Here is a 21,083-nt window from a genome sequence, read left to right as displayed (position 1 = left end):
GTTCCTCTTTCATCCCAGACTGGGCCAGTGCCCTACACACTCGAATCCTTTCCAAAATTGTTTCAGGAAATGAACCGTACACAAAGCCTGTCATAGAGAGATCAGAGGCAATTGAACATAACATTGATGTAATCAGATAAAACATTTTTCCAAGAGAAACAGGAAGGGTAATCAAAGTCTGACTGCAAGAGCCAGTGTTAAATTGGTGTGTAAATGGCAGGACAGTCTAAAAATGGAAATGAAAGAACACAGACTATGGGGGGAGAGGGGGAAGAGGGAGTGGAGAGCATGAAGAGAAGAGCGAGTTAGCTGTACAGTGGTAGAGAAAGCAGGAGTGCCTGACAGACAGATGGGAAGACAGAATTTCCCAAGGTGGAGATGGATGCATCTAGATCGATGGTTCCCAAATGCAACTGAACCATAAGGTGGGGGTGGAAGGGGGGGGCTTTAAAAAAATCAGTTCTTAGGTCCTACCCCAAGACTTTCATTTGGTTGATTTGGTAAAGACGTCTGTACAGAGGAACTTTTTAAAAGATGATTTTAATGTACAGAGAGAATTGAGGGCTGTGCTGTCCAGTAGAATTCGCTGCAATGATACAAATGTTCTAAATCTGCACTGTCCAACAAGGTACCACTAGACACACATGGCTACTGAGGACCTGACATGCAGCCAGTATGACTGAGAAACTGAATTTGTAATTTAATTCATTCCACTTTGATCAGTTTAAATTTAAACAGGCACATGTGATGGCTTTCTAGGGGATGCCATTAAACATGAAATCATACAACTCCAGTACCATATTTATTAAACCATTTTCCAATGGAGAAGTGTCCTTGAGAACAGGAACTTAAAAAACAAAATTAAAAGAGCTGTCTCGCCTTCCCAGAAAATCTAGAATTTAAACAGCACAGTGCATGCACGTGCTCAGCTTCCTCTGCCTTGTGTTTCTCCTTGGCCTTTAACACGTTATTATGGTGTGTGTGTGTGTGTGTGTGTGTGTGTGTGAGGGTGACAGCCCTGGCATTTTGTTCCACTTCTCCTTCACCTACCACCCGAAAATGTACGCTCCATGAGAGCAACAGTCTCTGTTTAACTAAAGACAGGAACATTAAAGTCATATTACACTAAAGTCACGTCAGGCAACTTGACGGTTTCCTTTTATTTTTTTTTAAATTATGATCATTATTGTAATGAACCCTTTTTTTTTTTACATGAGCAGGCACCAGGCATCGAACCTGGGTCCTCTGGCATTGCAGGCAGGCATTCTTGCCTGCAGAGCCACCGTGGCCCGCCCTGTAATGAACATTTTTATGTATGCCTTCTTTCATACTAGACTAAAATTTAATCACATTATCACATATCCCATAAGCTATAGGTTAGTTACACATAGTAGAGAAATACATTCTTACTACGAGCAAGAGTAAGGTTCTCTTTCCATGTGATGGAAGAAGTGGCTTCTGTTTCATGGCCAAATCCCATGCACTCAGACTTTGTAGCATTTCCCTCAGTGGTACCCTAGGCCCTCCAAAATAAAGGAACAACAAGTTTCCCTACTCCAGTTCAGTGAAACCAGCAACAAAAACAATACACAGGACCATGGTTACAATGATTAAAAATCATGCTGTAGTGGGCCATGGTGGCTCAGCAGGCAGAGTTCTCACCTGCCATGCCAGAGACCTGGGTTGATCCCCAGTGCCTGCCCATGCAACAAAACAACAACAACAAAAAATGATGTTGTAGTAGATACTGACATAGAAAAATGCTTGCTCTGTGCTGCTGGAAAAATCAATGGCGCCACAGCCTTAGCCTCATTTCTATAATGAGCTACTCAGAGGTCCTTTAATGAGTAAGAATTCTTAAACAATAAACTTTAGATAAGCATTAAATTATCCCAAATGTTAGAGATATGTGAACAAATGACTCACATTGAGTCAATCCTCCTATCCTGAGATAGAACCTTTTTATAAAGCATAAAAATCTCTTCTTACTCCAAACCTAATCCCCTGCTTACCTTTCTCTCCTTTGTCTTCACCTTACCTCGGGACCCTCCCACCCCAACCAACTCCACTCCTCCTCCTTCCCAGACAATAGAGTTGGTATGTATTAAGGGCTGTTTATGAAGTGTCTCCCTTTTGAAAAATTCTTCATAATTACACTATTATTTTAATGTGCATGGAGCTCTAAGTACATTATTTCAGTTAATCCTCATACCAACCCTGTGGCATATTACTTAACCCATTTTACACATGAAGAAGCCATGGGTCAGAAAGTGAACCCAGGAGTCAAGCCTAGTTTGGGCAAAGGCAGGTCGTAGTTCAACCAGGCTAGACAGCCTCCCAATTAAATCAAGGGTGATTTTCATGAATCTATTTTCTCTTTATTCACAGGATGAACCTGAGAAAACCCAAGAGGGATCACGAGCCCAGAAAGAAGGGTTCTGAGGCAGAGGTTCAATGCCGATGATATAGGGTCATGCTTATTGCTCACCACTGTCCCATCCACTGAGGGCTGGGCATCGGGGAGTTCGTTTAGAAGCAGAGGAGTGACGAGGGTCAAACCTCTAACGCCACTGCCTCTGAACACTCAGAATTGAGATAAGGAATCCAAATGACCAGGCTGGACCAGACATCCCAAACAGCCAGAATCACTCCTACTCCATTACTCCGCTTTGTCCTCATTGGTGGAGATGCAGCCACAGTTTCACACAATCCCTCAGGCCGTAATATGTCCCATTTTCAGCAAGCATCAGTCTGTCAGCTATAGCAAAGGGCCCCTATGATTACCAAAGCACTGCCCTAGATTTCTATTGTGCATCTCTGCTATTCACATGAAAGATATAGCAAAGGATGCAAAAAACTCGAAGGACCAGCAATGATGGTGACAGTTTAGAGAAGTGTAAAAGTGATTGACTGTAAGCCACACTGCTAAGAAATTCTATATGAAGGTTAAAAAAAAACACATACATAGGTATTCAGTGTCAGCATTCCCTAGCTTAAACTGGTAGCTTTGTCAGGACTTAAGGCCCTACAATCAAATCACAAAATATTTTCTAAGATAACCATCCAACCACCACCACAGGCCTATGATCTGCAGCCTACACTGTGCTAGGTACTAACAACCACAAAATAAGGGCATGAGACTTATATCCAGTTTCAGAGACAAGGGCCACTTTAACATTCAAAGTCCCTTCAGGAGACAGTCAAGCACTGAATAGAGAGGAAATAACCATCACCTCTTCAAGTTGATTGCCACCTCCCAGGCCACTATTTATGATCTGTCTTTTGTATTATGGCCATCCTACTGAGTGTGAGGTGGTATCTTGTGATTTTGATTTGCATTTCCCTAATGACTAATGATGCCGAACATTTTTTATTTACTTATTGGCCATTTGTATATTTTCTTTAGAGAAATGTCTGTTCAGATTCTCTTTGCCTATTTTTCAATTGGGCAATTTACCTTTTTATTATTGAGTTCTGGTTCTTTATATATTCTGCATACAAATCCCTTATCAGGTATATGATTGCAAATATCATCTCCAATTCTGTGGGTTTTACTTTCTTGGTGGTATCATTTGAAATGGAAAGGTTTTTTTTTTTTTTTTTTTTTTAATTTTGATGCAGTCCAATATATCTATTTTTTCTTTTGTAACTTACGCTTTTGGTGTCATATCTAAGAAAGCTTTGCCTGACCCAAGGTTATAAAGATTAACTCCTATCTTTTCTTCTAAGAATTTTATAGTGTGAGCTCTTACATTTAGGTCTATGAGCCATTTTGAGTTAATTTTTATATATGGTATGAGGTAGGGTTCACTTTCATTCTTTTGCATGTGGATTTCCATTTGTTCCAGCATATTTGTTCAAAAGACTATTCCGCAGCTGAACTAATTTGGCACCTGTTCTAGTCTGCAAGCTGCTGGAATGTGATATACCAGAAACAGAACAGCTTTTAAAAAGGGGAATTTATTAAGCTGCAAATTTACCGTTCTAAGGTCATGAAAATGTCCAGATTAAGGCAAGGCTATGAAAATGTCCAAATTAAGGCACCAACAAGAGGTTATCTTTACTCAAAAAAGGCAGATGAAGTTCGGGGTTTCTTTCTCAGCTGGAAGGGCACGAGGTGCAGTCTGCTAGCTTTCTCTCCCAGCTTCTTGTTTCAGGAAGCTCCCCTAGGGGTGTTTTCCTTCTTCATCTTGTGTGGGCTCTCAAGCTTTTTTCCAAAATGATTTCCTCTTAAAGGGCTCTAGTAAGCAACCCCACCATGACTGGGTGGAGACACATCTCCATGAAAACAATCACAAAGATCCCACCCAGCAATACCGAATGAGGATTAAAGGACACAGCTTTTCTGGATACACAGAGATTGAAACTGGCTCAGAACCCTTGTCAAACATCAATTGACAAATACAAAGACTGACATTTGACCTCTCAATTCTTTTAACTGATCTATATATATACCTATCTTTATGTGAGTACCACACTGTCTTGATTATTGTAGTTTTGCAATGAATTTTGAAATAGGGAAGTGTGAATCCTCTGTGTTTTTTTTTTCTCAAGATTGTTATCACTATTTTGGTTCCCCTGCATTTTCATATGAATTTTAGGATTAGCTTGTTAATTTCTGCAAGGAAGGCAGCTAGAATTTTGGCAAATTGTATTATTGACTCTGTGGATCAATTTGGGGAGTACTGTCATTTTAGTATTTATCATCCAATCCATGAGCATGTGATGTCTTTCCATTTATTTAGGTCTTTAATTTATTCCAATAATATATTACAGTTTTCAGAGAACAAATCTTACACTTTTCTTAAGTTCACTCCTAAGTATTTCATTATTTTTGATACTATTATAAATTGAATTTTTCTTAATTTCATTTTCAGACTGTTCACTGCAAGTGTACAGAAATACAATTGATTTTCGCATCTTGATCTTGTACCCTATATAATTATAATAGTTTTTTTGGTGGGTCCTTAGGATTTTCTATATGCAAGATTATAGTATCCACAAACAGAGACAGGTTTATTTCCTTTCCAACATGCATGCCTTTTATTTTTTTTTCTTAAAGAGACAAGGGCCACATTTCACATTCAAAGCCCCTTCAGGAAATGGTCAAGTGTTTCCTGCTTCTTTGGAGGAGTTTATGGAAAAATTGATATTAATTCTTCTTCATATGTTTGGTAGAATTCACGAGTTTGCTCCTGGTATTTTCTTTGTGGGACTTTTAAAATTATTTATTCAATCTCGTTACTGATTTTATATCCATTCAGATTTGATTTTCTATTTCCTCTTCAGTCAGTTTCAGAAGTTTGTGGCTTTCTAAAAATTTGTCTATTTCATCTGAGTTACCTAATTTGTTGTCATATCATTATTCATACTATCATTTTCAAATGGAATTAACAAGTCCTGCTATGCTGTTTTCACAGGGTCGATTTAAGAATCATACCATGTCATAACAGAAGGCCCTGAAGACCATATAAATATGAAGAATTTCATTTGTTCTCATTCTTAGTTCTAGGAAAGCCGAGTCCAACTGCACTAAATAGTGTTTGAGTTCTTTTTAGTTTCTTTGCACTTTTCAAATTCAATGTATTAGTTTTATAGGGCTGCCAAAACAAAATACCATAAACTGGGTGGTTTAAGACAACAGAATTTTAGAGGCTAGAAGTCTGAATCAAGGTGTTGGCAGGGCCATGTTCCTTCTGGAACCTACAGGAGAGAATTTTCCCTGCCTCTCTCTAACTGTGGAGGTTTGCTGTCGTCAGTCCTTGCCATTTTTTGGCTTGCAGTTGCAGGACCTCAACCTGTCTCTGTTGTCACATGGTTGTCGTCTCTCCTGTCTGTCTCTTCTCTTCTTCTTACAGAAATAGCAGACATACCGGATTAGCAGCCAGCCCTACTCTAATATTAACTCAATTTAAATAATTTCACCTCTGATGTCCCTATTATCAAATGTCACATTTCTGAGGAGTTGCAGATTAGAATGTAAACATATCTTTTTTTGGGGGGGGAACAATTCAGCCCATAACACCCAGCATCAAAAGTATTTAATGTTTCCACTGTCGGCAATTTATGAAATTGAACACTTGTGCTATGCTCCTCTTTTCTAAATAGTATTTCAGGAGAGAGACTGTTGTCCTTGTTTTTAAGGGGATATGAACTAGTTGGAAAGGGAATTAAAGTGATTTTTGGCCTCTCTCTGTGCCTATTTCTTGACGGGCAGCAGAACATAGATCTTACACTACCAGGGTCAAAGAGCAACAGTGCCCCATTAGCGAGTCAGCTCTGACCCATCCAGTGACCAGGAAGCACTGAGAGCTCCTGTTCTCTTTATTCCAGGAGGAAAGCCTGAGCTTGGTCTATTCTAGATTTCCTAACCTCCCCTGTAGCCCACTGCTTAGAGGCACTGTATCCCAGCTTCTTCCATATTGCTTTTTAGTCAGTAATCAAGGTCTTTTAAAAATAAAACCTTGTTGGCTTTTAAAAATTAAGAATTATTTCACACAACACTTTCTGAGAGTGTGCTTCAATTGCTGAACACATAGGCAAGTTCAAAAGGAAGTAACTCATTTAGAAAGAGAGGTGAAGTTGACAAATTCCTTTAAAATCAAAAGCCAGCAAAGGTAGTGTTTTCTGTATAAAAAGGTGCAGTTGTGGGGAAACTGGAATCCTCATACGTTGTCGGTGGGAATGTAAAATGGTGTAATCACTTTGAAAAACAGTTTCTCAAAATGTTAACCACAGACAAATGAGTATGACTGCCGAATCATTATATTGATATTTCTTTTGGTCTCCAGTATCTTGGAGCAGCTAGAAGAAAAAACAAAAAATCGTGGAACTGCAACCCATACCAAACTTTCAAATCTATTCTATAACTACCTGTTAAAATGCACTTGTAAATTTATTGCTTTTTTGTATATATTTCACAATAAAAAATGTAAAAAAAATAATAAACCAGACACAAAAGGACAAAAAAAAAAAGTTAGTCATCGAGATAAGACACAGCAATTCCATTCCCAGGCAGACCTAGGATTAGAAACATACATTCACCCAAAAACTATGAACACGGGGCGGGACACAGTGACTCAGCAGGCAGAGTTCTCGCCTGCCATGCCGGACACCTGGGTTCAATTCCTGGTGTCCGTCAGTGTAAAACAAAACAAAACAAAATGAAACTATGAACTACATGAATGTTCACAGCAGCATTATTCATAAGTGTCAAAAAGTGGAAACAACCCAAATGTCCACCAACTGATCAAGAGATAAATAAAATATGGTATATATCCATACAATGGAAAACCATTTGGCAATAAATAGGAATGAAGAACCGATGTACTAATACCTGGTACAACATGGATGAATCTTGAAAACATGATGGTGAGTGAACAAAGCCAGCCACAGAAGATCACATATCATATGATTTCATTTATATGAAATGTCCAGAATAAGCAAATCTACAGACTGAAAATATATCAGTGGTTGCTGGCAGGGAGAGGGAGGATAGGGCTGCAGGGTGCATGAGGAGTGACTGCTCATAGATACTAAGTTTTAGTGTGATAAAAATATTGTAAAAATTAGACTGTGGTGATAACTGTACAACTCTGTGAACATAATGAAAATCACTGAATTGTACTCATTAAATAGTCGAACTGTATGGCCTGTGAACTATATCTTAATACAACTGTTAGAAAACTGAAACTCAGAGGGTAACAGAGCAGGAGCAGCATTCCACGACTCCTAATAAAATGTTCTAATATACCAGAGATTACACTTCTGAATGTGCTGTAACTGGTCTCATGTACCACTTCCAGGGACACACACTTGAGGGAGGTGGCAGGTCTCACCATCACATCTCTTCTCCCACATCCATTTGGGCTTTTTCATTTCTCTTGAGGAAGTCTACAATGTGCTAGATAAATTCTATTTACAGAAAGAGGAGAAAAAAATGACATCACCCCGCTCTCCCACAATAGGCATAGCCGAATATATGAACCATCCTAGAAATACAATTGTCATCCTCAAAAAGCTTTTATTTCATTTTGTTTGGAGGGGGTAAGGCTTTTCATTTTAATTTTTAACATTTGACTTCTTCCAGTCCCTTGTGCATTCCCTATCTCTTGCTAAAATTTCTAGGGAAGCCAAGGAGGTCAAGAGGTCTGGGAAATAGACACCAACTAGCTCCCTTCAGACACTGAGCAACTCCTGGGTGTTATTTCCCACTCCTGTTTGTATACCCAAAACAGAGACCGAGTGCCCAACAGAGTTGCTGCTCGGTCAGGGTCCAGTGTCAAATGAATGGAATGAGACATACAGGACTTGCTCCTCACCTGATGGTCTTTTTTATGCAGAGAAAAAGTATATATATTATATATAGTAGGTAACGAAACTGTACAGCTCCACACCAAAGCCAAATGGAGCACTTCTTTTTTTTTTCATTTGGCTTTTTCCCTTTGAAACCCCACTTCTCCATTAGATGTATGCCTTAGTTTTGCATTCCCACTCTCGACTCTCTCATTTCTTTTAAAATTATTTTTATTGAGGAATATCCACACACATAAATTCACACCATATTATATAATCAATGCTCACAATATCATTACATAATTGTGCATTCTTCACCACGATCATTTTTAGATCATTTGCATCGCTCCAGAAAAAGAAATGAAAAGAAAGAAAAAAGAACTCACACATCCCATACCCCTAACATCTCCCTCTCATTGACCCACAGTATTTCAATCAACTCAATTTTTACCTTTTATCTCCCCCTATTATTTATTTTTTACCCTTATTTCTTTTTTACTCATCTGTCCATACCCTGGATAAAAGGAGCATCAGACACAGGGTTTTCATAATCACACCGACTCTCTCATTTTTGAGTCAAGGGCTTCAAGACGGAAAGAGATGTGATTCTGGCGCATGTGCCATTCCTTTCTGCTAAACGGTCTGACCTGAGAAGACTGTTAATAAGATCCTTATTAGCATTTAGGAAAGCGTTCAAAATTCGAGGGTTTTTTTTTTTTCAGTTTCATGTCTTCCAGTTCCCAGTCCTTCTGAATCCCCCCAAAGTTGATGTGTATTTGAGATATGTATGCTCTCAGCCACTTAGTCAAGGGCACTGGCTTTAAATGGAAGAGAAGTGGACACAATATACTGTCTAGAGAAGGAACCATGACACAACCATACAAAGCCTTTCCAGGACACAAAGGGTACGTGGTGCAGAGTTCACATTCCCAGGACAACTACTGGGCCCCAGGCCACCCAGAAGCATGAGGTCAAAGTGGGTGAGTCAAGACAGGAAAAGGCAAAACACCTTTTCAGGCACACCATGATTTTAAGATGTCTGACCCCAAAGCAGAAAAACAACAAAACACACACATATGCGCATATACACATACACATACCTGATAGAACTGACACAGCAAACTAACTGTTCAAATCCCACCCCCCACCCCATCCTCCAAAAAAACACCAAGCAGAAACACTGCCCAGGAGCTGAGGAAGGATCAGTTTAAAGAGACAGGGTGCCAGCTGTGGTGCTATTCTCCTGAGATAAGCTTCTAACTTTTGAAAGAGGCTCCCTCAAACACAAACTCTACAGGTAAAGAATAATCTGGAAAACCATTTGACAACCTGAAAAATGATGAAGAAAGTATTTCAAATTCTCATAATAACACCTCAGGTTACTTTATCTAAAAAGAAACCCTACCCTCTGAGGGCCAGGATTACAATATAGTAAGAAAGTTGGGTTTACTAATTAGGAAGAGTTTATCCACCAGGAAGCCAAAGCCATGTCCAGAGAAGACAAGCCCAACAGTGAATGTCTTCTCACTCATGAAATGCCTGCAAATTCTGGAACCATCTGGACCTGTTTGAGGTCACGTTTCAAACAGAGCAGAAATCCCACATCACAGACAGATATCACAGAAGGCTCCCCACAGGACTTCTCCATGGCCAAGCCATTATACAGGAGGAAGAGAGAGGGGAGCAAGAGCACGTGCTAACAGATGGGCCTCCTCTGAGAGATGTGAAACTGTGTAACGTCAATCTGTTGCTGCCAAACAACCATAATGCACATCTCTTTAGAAATAATTACTGGAGAATTCAAATACCAACCGCCTCTCTCACCAAGTAGCAACCACCCACACCCCACACAGACCCCACAGATTTGAAAGGCTGATACTAGATAAAGAAAAAGAGGAAGAATGTTCATCAAAACAGGAGCCTCCAGACGGAGCAGCAGCACCCACTACTCTGGGTACATGAGAGGCCACTAAAGCAGGGCAATGACCTTGGTCTAGGACCAAGTTATCTCTCCTGCCACTTTCGTTCCTGCAACAGGGGCAAAAGGAAGGGTTGAGGAGCAGTGAAGAGGCCCCCTAAGGGAAGAAAGCAATGAAAAAAGCCTTCCAGACTTTTCACACTCTTTCCTTCAAGAAATGACACTCTTTGCTTCAAGTCTTTTAACAAGTAGAAAAGGGCCTTGTGGTAGCCAGCCTCTGAGATGGCCCCCAATGAGTCTCGCTTCCTGGTAAATTCACATCCTTGGGCTTATCTGTGTAACCAAAAGGATATTGTGGAAATAACAGAGTGTGATGTCAGAGGCTAGTCATAAAAGACACTGCAGTTTCCATCCTGCTTGCTCTTGGATCGCTCCCTCTGGGGGAAATCGTCTCCATGCTGTGAGGACTGTCCAGCAGCCCTGGGAGGCCCACATGGTGAAGAGAGCCAACACTACCCTGCCAGGCCTGAGTGGGTCACCCAGGAAGTGGGTCCTCCAGCCCCCGTCAGGCCTTCATATGACTGCAGCCCCAGACAACAATTTGCCATCTCACCAACTATCCCAAGCCAGACCACCTAGTTATGCTGTTCCCAAATTCCCAAGCTCAGAAACTGTGAGATAATAAATGTTCATTGTTTTAAGCCACTAAGTTTTGGAGTATTTATTATGCAGCAATAGGTAACTAATACAATCCTCTTAAAAACTCTTCTTCCTATCCCCCAAACAGGTACAGAGTCCCAGGAGGCTAAACGCATCTCCACAGACCCTCCTCTTCTCATTCACCATGACCTACCACTCACAGGTACAAAGTGAAAGCAAAAGCTATTGCTGAACTTCCCGTTTCTTCTGAATGTCTTCCATTTCTTCCCATGTCCTGTATCAATGCAGCACTGTTATAAAAATCAAATAAGATGAAGAAAAAAAAAATCACTTGCCTCCAATACATCCAATAAAACAGGAAGGTGGTGGTCTGCTAGGTGGAAGTCTTACGTGATAGAAAAGCTGGAGACCAATAATTCATTATTACATTTCCAGCAATGACATAGGAAAGAGTTATCTGGACTGACTAGTAGAGTACTTGCACTTCCAAATTAAATATTAAGTTACATTTTTCATTTGTGAATTAATAAAACACTCCAACCTTTAATATTTCCTTGTAAGTCTGGCCATCATCAGTCTAACCCCTGGGGATCCAATTACATTTGTGTGACCTAGTAAAATTAGGTTCATGAACATGCAAAGGTGAAGATGAGATCTTGAACCTATAAGCTGCAAATCCTTTCTAAGCCAAACTTTAATAGTCATATGGCAATTTAGCAATCCCTAGGATTCAAATCCCTACTGGCATGAGTGTTTTGAATGAATAAACCATGATCCTTATCACTAAACTGGGTTTAGGAGATCGTGACAAAATGGTATATGTCCCTGAGGGCGTCCTATGAGTAGGTGCAGGAGGTCAGGAGATGCTTAATTCGTGAAAGTGAAAGGCTTGGAGTGGGGCGGGTGGGGGTGGGAGGGGATAAAAAAAAAAAAGAAATCAAAGCAAAACAGGATGGAAACTCTACCCGGCCACCCTGTGACCCTCGGGGAGGACATGCCCCTACGCACGCGGACGGCCGAGGAGTAGCTACAGGTCACTTAAAAAAGACTATGGCTACTATTTAAAAAAATAATAATAATAATAATAAATATATATATATATATATATATATATATATTATTAGGTCACACAAATATAATTGGATCCCCAGGGGTTAGATGATTGATGGCCAAATTTACAAGGGAATATTAAAGGTTGGAGTATTCTATTAATTCACAAATGAAAAATATAACTAAATGGTTTAGTTTGGAAGATGCAAATACTTCACCAGTCAGTCCAGATAACTCTTTCCTGTATCATTGATGGAAATATAACAATGAATTATTGGTCTCCAGATTCTCTATGATAAGACTTCCACCTAGCAGACCACCACCTTCCTGTTTTACTGGATGTATTGGAGGCAAGTGATTTTTTTTTTTTACTTCATCTTATTTGATTTTTATAACAATGCTGCATTGATATAGGACACACATATATATAAATGTGGTAGCTTGAAGCTGTATGTACTTCCAGAGAGAGAGGCATGTTCTAAAATTTAATCCATTACAATGGGTGCAGACCCTCTGTAAGTAGGACCTTTTGATGAGGTCATTTCAGTGACGGTGTGACCCATCTCACTCAGGATGGGTCTTAAACCTCTTATAGGAGTCCTTTATAAAAGCATGAACATAGAGAGGGTAAGGCAGAGAAAGCCACAGAAATAAGAAGCTGAAAGCAGTGAAACCCAAAAGAGAAACAAGAGACCAGGACACCTCTTACCACATGGCAGAGGGGTAAAGGATCACTGGCAGTAAAGCAGGATTTGGGAAGAAAGCATTGCCTTGCTGATCCCTTGATTTTGGACATTTTCCTCAGCCTCAAATCTGTAAGCTTGTAAGCTAATAAATTTCCATTATTAAAGACAATCCATTTTATGGTATCTGCTTCCAGCTGCCCAGGAAACTAAAATGGTAAGCTTTTTTTTTTTTTTTTAATTAGAGAAGTTGTAGGTCTAGAGAAAAATTATGCAGAAAATCCAGCGTTCCCAATTATCCCCACACCCAAGTATTCTTTAATTTAAATGCTGACGTGGCTTTAGACCACATCCCCACTTCCACTTTTTAGGAGGAACTATTTAGTGCTGACAATAAGGACTGCCAAATACACGCATACACACACACACACAACACAGGCGGAAAATGTCTCTGCCACCAGAAACAATCAAAATAAATTATATTGCTTTATATGATGCTCAAGTAAGCGCAAAACAGGGAAATCTAATTCTGAAATGAATTTAATCATCATATTTCTTAAGAAGGTCTTGAGTTTACCATTCATCCTAAAAGAAAAAACACTGCCTTGACAGTTACCAAAATCGTTCCTTTCTGTTAGTAGACTTTTCCTTCTGTCCTGTGTTTTAATTCAAAACCTGTTGCTCCTCTGTAGCTCTGCACTCTCTCTACTTGAAAAAACTAAAGTTTACCCCTTTTTCCCTCAAAAAGATATTCTCTTTAGGAGGATCACCATATAAAAGTACAGATGCTCCTTAAATGGCTCATTTACATTTTGATAAACAAACAAAAAAAACCCAGGGCTCTGATCTCTTTAATTAACTAACTGGAATCTCCAACTTGAGATGTAAAAAACATTATATGAAAAAAATGGAATTGCTCTATGCTGCTGAGGTTTTCAAGCCTTAAATATCTTAACAGAATCATGTAATGTGAAAAATTAAATGAAAAGAGCCAATCACACCAAATAAATACACACATAAATAAATCCATTAGCCTGGATGTTGTCAACTGTGGGCTGGACTGCTGGATTAGATAACATTAAGGGTACTTATAAGTTCTGTTATATTTATTTCTACGAAATTCTAATAACACAATTTCTGTGTTGGGGGTGAGGAGAGTATAAAAAGATAAATCCCCAGAAGAACATATATGTAGAGTTGAATGGAACACTTCAATATGTACCTAATGAAAAATGTTGGCATATTAATATTTGCCTTTGTATATAACCCAAAGCCTTAGAATAAAAAACCTAAGGGATGCACGGGTGGTGCAGTGTTAGAATGCTAGCCTTTCACACAGGAGATCCGGGTTTGATTCCCAGACCATGTACCCAAAAGAAAAAAATAAATAAATCTAAGTCTTACATTTTAACAAGATCTCCAATCTAGTTCTTATATGTATAGTCTAAAACATTCTAATGACTATTAAAAGATTTGCAAAGTCAAATTACAAACTCTCAAATACCCAAAGTTACATTAAAATCACTTAATGGGTAAAAGTTAAAAAATCAGTATGTCTGTCCTTGTGTTAAATGACTGTAAAATTTTCCCCATTCTTCCCTAATTTCCTTTTAAAATAATATATTTTAGATAACTGAAATGAATGAGCATGGCGGTATTTCAATAAAACTTTATTTGTGGATATTGAAATTTGAATTTCATGTAATTTTCATGCATCACAAAATATTAATCTTTTCCCCCCAACTATCTGAAAATGCGAAAACCATTCAGCCAGCAGGTAGTACAAAAACAAGCAGTAGATATCAAGTCAGAGTTTGCTGATGTCTAAGACTCCCAAATTTTATGTCACCAAACAGCTCTGCATTCCCCACAAAAACCTCCAAGAGTAAATATCTGTAGATTGATCCTGTTTACTTCCCTCCCTCTATTCCAGAGGACTATAGTAAGTCTTTGAGAAATTCATTCATCTAATTAACATATCAAACTGGGTAGGCGTAACCGTAACCGGTTGTACCAAAGGGTGATGTGAGAGTTTTCTGAATTAATTAAGATTCTCTTTCTCAATAAAGATGTGGGAATAGGGTAAAGAAGGGGGTTTCAAGTAGTTGAGTACATCCACTACAGCATTTGTAGGCTATAACGGCTGGACAAAATCACAAATGACAACAATTCCTAATGTTTAGCTTAAAGTGGCCTACAAGCAAAAGAGAAAGTACAGTGACTGCACTGGCAGCTTAAAAGCCCCTTCATCCTAGGAGGCAGACAAATAGCAAATATAGAACCTACAGTCTGAATGTTATAGCCACAAGTCTGGTATTTGTAAGAAACCTCCTTGGCTAGAGTTTATTTTACCAGTTATTCTGCCTCATCTGTAATTTAAAAAAGAAAAAAAAATCACAAACTTACCTACTGTTTAATTCCTAGAATGGTATATAACTTTTACAGTCATAGAGTTTAGGTACTGTGAATCCCAAAAAATTTCCAATAAAAAAGAACAGTAACCTCAAAACAGACTTAGATATCTGTGTCCCTGAGTTCAAAGAATTATATGTGGGTGGAGGTGGGGGGGTGCGTCAAAGGGATATGCTATGTGGGGCACAGTTGAGGAAATCAAGACCTTTTTCACGTTAACGCCAATTCCTGATGGGTTAACAGCTCATAAACCTTTCTTCCAGAAGACATAATCTTATATAATCTACACCTGCTGTCCAACCACGCCCTGAATCAGAGAACTATGAAAGACCAACTTTATCAGAAGCAAAACAATCAGCAATTTGGGAGGAAAGTGAACTACCATTCTCCAAAATTAACTTCAGAATGAATGACTCTTGAGGAATTTTTGCCCACTGAAATCTTCCCTGGACAGGACTGTGGGGGCATGGTTGCATTTCCAAAGCCATCAGCATGACCCTGCACTAGCACTAGATGGTACGTAGAAGGAACCCTAAATGTAGGATACTACCAGGCTGATGAGGAATCATCCTATTTTTTTTTAAAGACCCTAAATTTAGAGAATTCATCATCTGTAGTAGTTGTTTCCTAGCCTTCCCTCACCCACCCACCATACATTTTCTTCCACGGAGCTTTTCCAACCTCATGATTCTCAAAAAGGAAAACTATTTTAGAGAGAGTGAAAAGAAGAGTATGAGTTAGAAGTTGTCAAAAATGGCAATGAGTCAATAGCATAGGAAAGACCAAACAATTGGGTCTCTGTGGTTTTGCAAACCTAGGTCATACAGGCTGCTATTCAATTAACAAAGACTTTAGCAGTTACTCAACCCACCAGTTAAAGTAACTGCATAAGGAAGGGACAGCCCAAGCTGGGGCAATTCAAACAGGCTTTAAAACAGCTACTTAACATGTGTCTTATGAACTTGATTTAAATTTGATGGGAAGGCTACAAAATAGTTCTTTCAAGGTTTTAAATCTCCCTTCACATCAGCAAAGCTTGAGAGAAGAAAAGGGAAGCTCTGAAGAATAAAGACTGAAAGTCCTACACAGGAGCAAGTACCAAGCACAAGTTTCTCAACATATGAATTTGGCTGTCCCTATACAGTCCCCACCTAAAACAATGGCAAAAAGCAGCCTAGGGCAAGTTGAGGCTATTGCTGCATTTCCAGAAGGGGGATCCCAGTATGGAACTCTCAATATAAGCAAAACCAGCCACAAAAAAAGCTGATGTCATTTTGCCGATAATTCCAGCCCTGTCCTGAAATCCTTCACCAGAGTGACTTGAATTCCTAGGTGACCTGTGAACCAATAAAATACAGTAACTGAGGGGAAGGAAAAGTCCAGTCAGTTCTAAAATCAGGTAACTGAATTAACTGAAAGCTGCCTCTATCTGCCACTCTTGGATGACAGGGATGAACACAACAATAGAGAAACCACATAAAAAGGATATCCATCCTAGAGTCCCTTCTCCATACAGTAGCCAGTGAGTTTATTTTTTTTCATTTTTTTTTATGTCCCCAGCCCTCCTCCCTCTATCATTCTCACATGCAGCTTCATTCAGTGTTTTAACATAATTATATGGGTAAGATATTGGGTAATTGGAGCTGAAGGGATACAGACTGTGCATCAGGATTGGATACAAAAACTCAGAAATGGACAGCACAATACTACCTAACTGTAATACTACCTAACAGTGAACCTTTTAAAAAGGAAATTAAAGCATGATCGCTCAGCTCAAAGTCTTCCAATGGCTTCTCATCTCACCGGGAAAAAACACCAAATCATTAGAATTTGATCTAGTCCTGCACTCACATCTCTGACTTCAATGCTTACTGTGGCCCCTCATCACTGGCCTCTTCGCTGGTCCTCGAACACGACAGGCCCTTCCCACCCACAGGGCCTCACGCCACTGCAGATGGGATGCATCAAACCTTTGCAGATGCCATTCCCTCTGCTGGAAGAGTTTTGCGGTGACTGGACACCAGGGCCCCTCCTAAAAGCCCTTATAAGACCTGCTTTAGCCAAGAACAAAGGGCAAGAAAGTAAACAATCTCCCCAGAAGGGGAAGGATGTAAAAACAGCATATACACTAACCTTAGTAAAACATCAGGTTTTGGAGATTATACTAAAGACCCAATGTCCTCATACTATATGGAATGCCTTTGTTCTGAAATCATATATTGCCTCATGCATTTCTGTTCCCTTTGCGGGGTGCTGATGTCCGGAACGGCCGCCACCGGAATACTTCTGTTCCTAAGTCCCAATAAATTCATGTCTGCTTCTGTGTCTGGCGTGTTTTTCAGTCTCGCTGCAGCCCCAGCCCATACTCTGCAAGAACTGGGCTTGGGCCTGAACAGGTTCTTTCCCGAGGAACCTAGAAGGCTTGTGCCCTCAATCCTCCTTCTGATCTCTGCTCATCACCTTATCAGTAATACTTCTCCTGATTACTCTTCAGGATCTCCTCTCTCCACCCAGTACCTCGTATTTCCCCGCCCCCTGCTTAGCACTCTACATTTAAGCTGATGTATATATGTTGCCTAACCCTTAAAATGTTCATCTCCCTCCACAATGTGAGAACAGGTGTTCTCATTGCTGAATCTCAGTGAACTTGAGTGAATAAATGCTATTAGGACAGGTGATATTTTTCTCAAAACTGGCTGTGTAACAAAAAAAGACTCCTACTAATTGAATGGAACCACAGAAACTTCTATAAATGAAGGAGAGGCTCAAGGTTGGGCTCGGAAGGGCTAAGGAAAGGGTGTCTGTGCCAGGTTTCTTAGATGGGGTGAGGGGCTCATCACCCACCCTCTACGGAAAAAGGAGAAGTTGGCAGTTTTGAAACAGCCTATTGAGAGTTCTTCCTATAAAAAAACAAAAGCCAATTCTTAACTAAAATTTTTATCTCCAACCACACCCAGTAGAGAGTGACTTAGCCTGAGGAATTTGTGAAGCCAAATCTAAGCCTTCACCCCCCACCACATACATTTTTGTTTCTCAGGAGCAGAAGGGAAGGGCCCAGCAGGAATGTCTGATAATAGCATACTGCAAAAATGCACAAACTCTACTCAAGGAAGAAAGACCCTTAGGGCCACAGTACTCCTAAAACAAACAAACTAACAAACCCTCTCAAATAAGCCAGGAGCTTCAAAACAACAGCTCTTTCTGAGTAAGGAGCCAAACAATACAAACTGTTTCAAACTGCCCTAAATTAACATTTTCCTCTTACATTTTTCAAAACTTTAAAGGAGGCAGAAAAGCAAAGCTTACTTTACCTTGGGTTTGGGCCCCAGGTCCTGTCAATGCTAGTGATGAGTCACAGGATTCCTTGAGTGGTGATCTGATAGGTGTTTCGACTTCAGGGGTCTCAAAATTACCTTCAGAATCCGAGCTGCCAAAGGGGAAAAATGAGGAATTACCACTTTCAACGGTATTTCCAACACCCTTTATCAGCTACATAGCCACAAATACTAAAATCCAGTATTTTTGTCTAACTTTACATCCAACTGGTCCTCGACATGGGTTGGCTTGCCCTGGGATGACAACTGCGGTTTCCTAGCAGTACCCTCCTTGGGTTTCTCTGGCTGGCATCCTGTCGCCCTGAAGTCTCATCCCTCCTCCATCCTCTGGAGCTTTTCTCCAGTGTCATTTATTTTTGAGGTCATCTTTCCCAGACACCCGAAAAAAGCGCTTTCCAGCAGGCTCTTTGTCTCAGAAGAGCCCTTTCCCAGAAGCTTAAAATGAATATGCCCCCACCCTCTAAAACAAACGAAATGATTTTCGCCTTGATTCCTTTCCCCCCCCGGCAGGCCTCTACCTGGAGGAAACTCGCTCGGCCCGCGGCCGAGAATGCTGTCACCTGCCTTCCTCAATCAAACGGGTGACACTCGGCAGAGACCACCATTTCTCACCAGCCGCCAAGGGCCTGTCATCACACGACCTTCTTTTACCACGACCGCATTTTTGGGACATGGTGGGGCCCCGGGAGGCCATAGGGAAGGCTCGAAGTTCCACGGGTGTGACCAATGACACTATCGTCGTGTGTGTCTGTGTGTGGGAGGGCACTGGGAGGCTGAAGCTTAGAGGAAGTGGCCCCAGCAGAAGGGGATGCGGAGCGGCTGCAGATTCTGGGTTGGGTTCCTACGAAGATGGGGGAAAGAAATGCACGCGAGGACAGAACACCCTTAACTTTCGACTGCACAGCGGGGACCTGATTACCGACGGGGACGCAGCATTGCCATGCATATGGTGACGCGGGTGGGCGACCACACACACGCACACGGAATGAGCCGCGGATGAATGGGTGGCAGCACGTTCGCATCTCGGCAGGGATGCTGTGTACTTGCCTGAAACTCAAGGATTTGGTCTCGGCTTGAGAGTCGTCCTCCTCGGGGTCTCCCTGGGGCCCTCCGGCCTCGTCCTCTCCGGCGCCCCCGCCGCGCACCGCAGACCACGTCCATTTCGCCCACTGCACCGGGGACAGGATCTGCCAAGGGCTGAACGCCATGAGCGCGGCTCCTCCGGCTCCAGCTCCTAAGGGGAGGGGAAGGGGGAGAGCCTTTTTTTTCCTTTCAAAATGGAGGGAACCGGTGACAAGCGCCTCAGAGCGTTTCCAGCGGAGGCGCGGATGTGGTTAAACGAGCGCCGTCGGGCGCCCGGGTGGAGCGCTTCCTCTCGGCCGGCAGGCAGCGCCGCTTCCTCCTCGTCCTCCTTCCCAAACGGTGCGGCCCCGGCACCCGCGCGGTCTCCGGGCCGGGCTTCTCTCGCGGGGAAGATGCCTCTGCCCGGGCCTCAGGGCTCCCGCGCGCGGCGCCGGACGTCTGGGCCTCCGGGCCTCCGCGTCTCCGCGTCTCCCGGTCCCGGGGTCTCAAGGTCTCCGGCTCCCGCCTCGCAGCCGGCGGGGCGCGCTTCAGCTGCCGCCGGAGCCGCGCCCCAGGAGCCGCCCCCTCGGACCGTACTATTCGCGCGCGCGGGGGCGGCGGCGGCGCCGGGGCTTTGAAGTCTGCGGAACGCAGAGCGGATCCCCCCGCCGCGGCGCGGCGCTGGTGGCGGCTCGACTGCAGGAAGGGGCTCCCGGGCTCCGCGGGCGCGCCGAGGACCCAGGCGACCCGGGCAGCAGGGTCTGCGTCAGGGGCACTGACAGGCTGTTTTCTGAGTCCGTGCGCGCCGGACTTCTTCTTCTTCTTCCCTTTTTATTTTTTCATACTGCTCCCGTGGCTTAATGACGCTGATACTGAATCGCACAAAAGTTAGCCCCTTATAAAATACTTTGGGGCCACTTGACCGGGTTTCCACCGCCCCCCCCCCTTCCCTAATAACGAGAGGGTGGAAGATTTCAGCCTGGTTCCTCTTTAACTCTTATCACTCCTAGGACTTGGAAATGCCTCAGCAACGCTACAGGAGTGGCCAAGGGCCGGAATTTAAGATGTCCTGCCTTTCCCCAAACCTCACTCGTGGAGGCTCTGAAGTGGCCGGGTCTTGGGTTAAAGGTGCTGAACTACCCTGTGAAATTACAGCCTGATCGGTTTCCCATTCTCTTTTTTTAAGGCTCTCATTTCATAATGTGTCCGTTGATTTCTGACTTCGTTTGTTGCTTCAGAAGTAAGCCAACGACAGGCCTGGCGAAAGCAGCCTTAAAAATAAAAACACTCTTTGTGTTTGAAGGCAGAGAGAAATGCCAGAGCTCTCCTCAGGTTTTCTTCATTCTCCGTTTAGAGATGCCTCCTCCCAGAACCACCAGCTCGGCTTCTTTCCAGTGAATCCGCTGCCTCAAACACCGGGCTTGGAGAGATCCTTGCCTCCTACTATTGTAATTTCCCAGAGGTGCGGCGAATCCTTGAGCTGGCTGCAGGTTCCCGAAGCTGCAGAACCTGAGCACAGGTCACGCTGTAACTGCAAGAACCGACAGTCTCCCCTGAAAGGGGCTGGCACATACTGCTGATGAATCTTGACTGTTTTACACATTTGATAAGGAAAATAAGAGCAAGAAGGCAAGATACGGCTTGGCAGATAGTCTTACCATAACAGTA

The 21,083-nt window shown here is 42.0% G+C and overlaps 1 protein-coding gene across 11 annotated transcripts in view; it reads right to left on the bottom strand.

Annotated features, from left to right (window-relative positions):
• Positions 1 to 21,083, bottom strand: part of TACC1 (transforming acidic coiled-coil containing protein 1) — a 146,886-nt gene that overhangs the window by 58,411 nt on the left and 67,392 nt on the right. For 2 of the 11 annotated variants that reach the window (XM_077152518.1, XM_077152522.1), the window contains exons 2-3: positions 19,401 to 19,587; positions 18,330 to 18,445 (exon numbers count right to left, since the gene is read on the bottom strand). The exons of 3 other annotated variants lie outside the window; for them this stretch is intronic. In XM_077152518.1, the coding sequence (XP_077008633.1) occupies positions 18,330 to 18,445; positions 19,401 to 19,561 (277 nt within the window). In that variant the 5' untranslated portion in view covers positions 19,562 to 19,587. Of the gene's footprint in view, positions 1 to 18,329; positions 18,446 to 19,400; positions 19,880 to 21,083 lie in introns of those variants that run through there. 6 more of the 11 variants (XM_077152515.1, XM_077152517.1, XM_077152521.1 and 3 more) reach the window with 5 other exon arrangements.

This window comes from Tamandua tetradactyla, chromosome 3 (genome assembly GCF_023851605.1).
Source record: "Tamandua tetradactyla isolate mTamTet1 chromosome 3, mTamTet1.pri, whole genome shotgun sequence".
Classification (NCBI taxonomy): domain Eukaryota; kingdom Metazoa; phylum Chordata; class Mammalia; order Pilosa; family Myrmecophagidae; genus Tamandua; species Tamandua tetradactyla.
This window is presented reverse-complemented; position numbering and strand designations above follow the sequence as displayed.